At 43.0% G+C, this 6,012-nt stretch overlaps 1 protein-coding gene across 1 annotated transcript in view; it reads right to left on the reverse strand.

Annotated features, from left to right (window-relative positions):
* LOC134449012 (zinc finger protein 236-like) overlaps positions 1 to 5,853 on the reverse strand; it is a 147,808-nt gene extending 141,955 nt beyond the window's left edge. The window contains exons 1-2 of the mRNA XM_063198747.1: positions 5,775 to 5,853; positions 844 to 977 (exon numbers count right to left, since the gene is read on the reverse strand). Coding sequence (XP_063054817.1) covers positions 844 to 977; positions 5,775 to 5,826 — 186 coding nt within the window. The 5' untranslated portion in view covers positions 5,827 to 5,853. The remainder of the gene's footprint in view (positions 1 to 843; positions 978 to 5,774) is intronic.
* Positions 5,854 to 6,012: the final 159 nt, after the last annotated feature.

The following is a 6,012-nucleotide window of genomic DNA, read 5'->3' on the forward strand; positions in this document are numbered from 1 at the left end:
TCAATGCCAGGAGTATTATGACATGCCCCTTTAGGCAGACCGGAACCTGGTCATGTTAGGTGCCCATAGCAACCTATTACAATGGCATATCTCTATATACTTAAAGAATCTCTGACTGTACGCTATGTGTAATAAAGACGGCGAATGGCAAAAGGCAAATTAACCCATTTTGTCCTAAGCCCTTTTTGGGAAAGAGTGCCCTCTGTCTATTAAATCCTAAATATCTCAACCTCCGAAGCACATACAAACATGGCATAAGTTGAATTAAGTTGAGTTAAAGCCAGGACCCTCGTTTTGCATTAGAATGTGTTCATTCAGCTCTAACACACCCATATTTTTCACAAAACCCCTCAAAGCTCAAGAGCCTGTATGCAGCGTATATGTGTTTCCAGGATAAAATGGGTTAAGATGCCGATCTGAATATTTTGTAAGAAGTATGCCAGTCAGAGGTGACAAAACTGTGATAAATTAGCATATTGCGTTTGGAGCTTGTGACCTTTAGCTAAATCATTAAAAATGAATGGAAATAAAAATGGTTGAAATAACTCCCTTAGGCCAGTAGAAAACCTGAAAGACTAGCTAAACAAAGAGTTGGGCAGCCAAAGAGAACATCATTTTAGATGAGATTGAAAAAAAAAAAGTGTCAAAGTGTCAAAAGCATAAAACAGCTTTGAAGGGGATTAAAGGTAGACATAGAATCAGAATCACATCACATCATAACATCAGAGAATATCTTTTTTTTTATTTGCCATTGTAACAAGTACAACAGAATTAAGCAGTCCTTGTTCAATGAGGCAATAATCACTTAATAAAAGATATTAGAATAGGATGAGATCCACTTGCCTTGTCATTGGCCTCATGGTCGCGGAGGTGCCTCTGCAGTTGGTTTTCTGTGGTGAAGACCTGAGAGCAGATGTTGCATTTGTTCTCCTTGGCCTCTGCGTGACTCCCATTCTCAGACTCCTGTGCACCTTCCCCTGAATCCAAACAAAATCTATTTTATTACATTGAATTATATTACTTTCTGCATCGACAGCTTAAATTGCATCAACCTAGCATTTCATTATATTGTATTATATTACATCTTGCATCAAACTTGCATGATGCTAAGATTTATTCATAGAAAAAGAATGCATATGACATGGCAAGGCAGCCGACCTTGTTATGGTATTAATTTGGTCTTTTTGCGTCTTCTGAATCAGGCCTGTAAACCAGTGATTCTCAAACTGTGGGCCGGGGCCCATTGGTAGGTCTTGAAATAATTTTCTAAAAATCAAAATGCGTGTGTGTTGTCTTGTTTATTGGGTCAGAGGTGGGGCCTGAAATGTTGTGAACATTTCAAGTGGGCGCCAAGTTGGAATAGGTTGGGAGGAACCCCTGCTGTAAACCTTTCATCCCGAGAAAACTGCCCGTTTTATGAGCAAACAGTGATGTGTTAGTTTCAGACTTGAGAAGTGTGCTGAAATGTAAACACAATGCACACTTTCCCATAGGCCTAGATCACTACCAAACCAACTGAGGAAAACTATCAGATGGAGAGGTGATCCTAAATTACTGCACTTTTCGTGCTGCAACTTCCACCTTATATGCAGGGCTGTAGTTCTCGACTCCGAGTCAAGTCTGTTTTTCTATGGACTTGGACTTCACTTGGACTCTTTAGCATAGTGGTTTCAGGCCTTATTTACCAACGGAACTCATTTTGAGTCTGGCATCCCAAATTTCTGGGGACCCCTTAGGTCTACACGTTTTTGATGTGACTGGAAAAAGTTCACTTGTAGGCTATTTAACCCATGAATATTTCTATATGTGGCGTTTCAATCACTCGACTGATATTGTTTACAACACTGGCCATCATTCTAAAGTGGGGCTTTAACCAGTGCTTGAAAACTAATATTTCTGGTGTCCAGTCTTGACTCGGATTCAAACCTATTTGGACCAGGGCCGCGTTAACCCTCGCCGAGGCCCGGTGCAGACGCAATCCGGGGCCCCTACACCACATTATAATGAGCCATATTCAAAACGCATGAAACGCAGTCTACACGGTTTACTCCAACACAAAAAAAGGTGCGCTGAACCCCCTGCTGAGTTCACTAGTCACAACGCAGGAAGCATAGCCAGCTGACAGGGAGGAGATTCTGTGCACTGCCGTTTGTCGGCTCAGCTAGAACTTCCAAACAGAAGCACAACCAAAAAGTCTCTTATTTTTGCTACGTTGCTGCCGACCAATTTGTCGAATTGAAACCGTCGTCGTAAACACGTGTTAAATAATTTAACCTCCAATGGCCTTGGAAAGACTGACTAACTGTCAAAGGAAAGTAGCCTAGCCTACTCAGCCGTGTCGCTTGTCGCAAGGAGGGAATCCCCTTAGCAGCGAACCACTGCAAAGCGAAGCTGTCACGAAATCCCCTCAAAATGTAGTCTACCATATACCAATTAAGAAGTCAGCGGTTTTCATCTAGATGGTGCATTACACTGTATGCAATCATTACAGTAGACTACGGTGCAAATTCGTAATGTTTAGATGTGGATGTATCACACACGTTTTTCTTCCAGATAAGAGCCACTTGCTAACTGAACAATCTGCGAGTGGTACCCAGGCATGTTTTAACTGAACACAAACCCGAACGCAAAGATATACGCTGACAGAGCATCGACATTATTACAGTGCTTTAGGGAAATGGCCATAACAGTGCTTTTGGAAAATGCGACTATATCATTTTAGTGTTTGCTAAATCCTATTGGCTTGCCCTGTTGTTGTCAGACAGTCAGAACTTTGAGTGCTGGTTGGTGCACTTTACGCAGCATTGTGAACACTTTTTTAATAACACCTCAGAAGTGATCCTCGCCGCGCCATGCAAGACTTTTGTTTCGCGAACGCAGTTGGGTGCGTGATTTATTTCCCCATGTTTTGACTATAGAATAAGATAAAGTTAGGTTGGTGTGCTGTGCTCTTGTTTGCTTAGCTTACATGATTGCACAAGTCCATGATCGCTATGCAACCATTACAAAAAGCGATTATAACACTGACCTTACAAAAATGACTAACGTTGCCAACCTTCTCTTCAATGCGGTAATCCATGCCGGGCTGAAGTTTATCCGTACAATCTGAAGCAAGTGCTGACGCCGAGTTTCTCACATCTTTTTTAGACATCCCATCATCAAACTCAAAAAATATTGACCACCGTTTTCACTGGTGGCACACAACCAGAAGCATCTGACTGAAATGATTATTCCGAACACCTCGATTCCTGCGTGCATGCAGAGGCGATTCTAGGCTCAGTAGGGGGGGCACGTGAAAATTAAAAAGAAAGAACACTTGTAACAAATCGCCACTTCTGTTCCCCAGCTACAGTCTTGGGGGGCCCAAGCTGCCTGTCTAGCCTGGTGACAAGATATGCATATGCGCCTCTGCTTGCCTACGGATGGCGAAATGCATCAAACATACAATTGATTGTCTCAAAATATCGTTTCATATTTTCCAATCTCACGACGTCCGGGGCCCCCTCTAGTGGCGGGGCCCGGTGCTGCTGCACCGGTTGCACCATAGGATAACGCGGCCCTGATTTGGACTTATCTAACTACCCGTGGTCTTGGACTTGCCTTGGACTCTACAAAGGTTGACTTGACTACAAACCTGCTTACACGTACTGTACGTAACAGCGGATTTCGAGAACCCCTAACATTGATAATATTATTTCAGAGGAAATGCACAGAATATGTTTTCATCTTTATTATTTTGTATTTAAAGTGTATGCCTTGTGTACGTTCCAATATGTGACCTTGCGTCCTCCACTTGTGTTTGTGGCCTCGTACCAGGAAGTAATACACTGTGATGACATCACTGACAACAGCATTATATTTCAAGATCTCGCAAAAGCGCAATTGTTAAGTAATTTTCTCATTTGCAAACTGGATGGTGAATGAAGAATAGTCCCCCAAAAATTGCACCCCTTGACTCTTCCTCCAAGGAAGCAAGTTAACATGAGCTCCATTCCATTATATAAACTCCCTTCCTCGACTTGTGTTTGAGGCCTCATACTTCACTGACGCCCCGTCTCCATGGAGAAAACAGTAGTTTCCCTGCTGTCAGCCAGGGCACAACTTTTGGGGGACTTTCCCCCATTAAACATCCCAACTGCAAATGAGAAAATTACCTTTGAATAGCGCTTTTGCAAGATGTTGAATAAAACTTTTATTATCAATGACGTCACTCATTGTCATCACGAGGTCACAAGCATAAGGGGGAATGCGAGTTTGGATAATGCACAGGGCTGCAGTATGTGGCCTTTTGGTGAGGGAGAAGGGCATAGTTGCAGGTTCGAATCCCACCTTTCCATTCCATGGCTGAGGTACCCTTGAGCAAGTTACCTCCAACCCCATGGGCTACTGCTCCAGGGACTGTAACCCAATAGGATAGGCCTACCCTGTAAATCTGTAGCCTAAGTCGCTTTGGATAAAGAGCAATGTAATGTAGTGGAAGAAAATGGAAAGCGCACAGACAGTCTTCCAAAAGGGTTAGTGAGTTGCACAAGGTAGGCCAAAGTCAAATTTGAAAAGCCTCCCCAAAGTTCATTCATTGGATGATTGCTTGTTTGGTGCAGTGATTGTTTCCTATTTATTGACGTTCTCGATGAAACATGCTTCTGATGAGCAAAATATAATATTTTGTTAAAAGGAAACTAATTCTTGGTTGGGCAAGTTTCCTAACTTGTCAAATGCACATCAGTGGTCCAAAGTTAATGTGCAGTGCATCGCACTTGGGATTGGAATTCACACCATAAATTCCCTCCATTGGCACACACTTCAGACATGTCATGAAGAGGATCAGTAAGAGGATCCTGGACCATCTTTGACGGCATTAAATGTCACAGGGTATGCTATACCAGTAAAGTTGCACCCTCAGCATGTAACAAATTACAACTCGTAGACTACGTATAGCCCTCTTCAATCAACCAGTGGGTGACTGATTATTTGTTTCCAAACGTGGGAGAATACGAAAGGTAGAGTTGCAACTCTACAGCAAGATAAACTTAAATAGAAAAGGTAACATTTCCCAGATGGTTCAGACAGCTGTCATTACAGAGGACAGCGGTGTGTTCGTTGGCAGAGGAAGACAACATAAACAACAGCCAGCTAGCACTGGCTTAGCAGTCACATTTGGCATGAATGCTGATTACATGTTGAATTGTCACTGCTGCTAGCCTGCTAACAAGTAAAGAAAGACGTGCCTTTCTTGAAAACAGTTCAACAATTCAGTCAGCAGACCCAAAGCTTCCCATGCAATATCACCACTAGCCAACTTTGCCAAACAGGCTACAGCTATTCACTGGGTAGCAAGCTACAGCCTGCACAGGCAAGCCCTACTAACGCGAACGTTGTCACTAAATGCAAGTTAGCAGCTTTCAGCTAGCAGATCCTTTACGGCCATTGCTCAAAACTATGAAATTGTGTCGATGCATGATGCCGCTACAAAACACAACAACGGTCTAATAATAGTGAATGCGCATCCTTCTTTCGGTGCTCCCTACTCGGTGGTTTGGATTAGACTGGATCTGAATAAGTAGAGCCACCAAATGTTATTAATATCATTCCGCCTCAATCACTCCTTTCGCAGCACAAAGAAATGGACACCCGCAATACCATATCCGGGGACTATATACACAATGTTGAAGTGTTCTTTTCTGACACATGACCATATTTCCTTGTTCATAGCAGACATGTTTAAAAAGCTCAAAGTCTTTTCTTTTTATTAGTTCCAATTTTGAACAGTTTACCTGATCCGTCGTTTGAGTTATCCCTCACTTTTCGAGGCCGGCCCCGCGGCATAGTTCCAGGTTTCAGGGCGGGTGTACTGTGAACGATTTGGATTTCAAAATGGCGACTGCAGTTAGGAGAGCTCCTCGCGGAGCCCGTGGAATCAACAAGGCCATGAACTTCTCTGTTTCACCATCGGCAGTGCATACACTGGGAAAGAGAGACATCTAGCGTTCATATAACAGCGTACACATATAG

The sequence above is a fragment of the Engraulis encrasicolus genome, chromosome 5, assembly GCF_034702125.1.
Source record: "Engraulis encrasicolus isolate BLACKSEA-1 chromosome 5, IST_EnEncr_1.0, whole genome shotgun sequence".
NCBI classification, from domain to species: domain Eukaryota; kingdom Metazoa; phylum Chordata; class Actinopteri; order Clupeiformes; family Engraulidae; genus Engraulis; species Engraulis encrasicolus.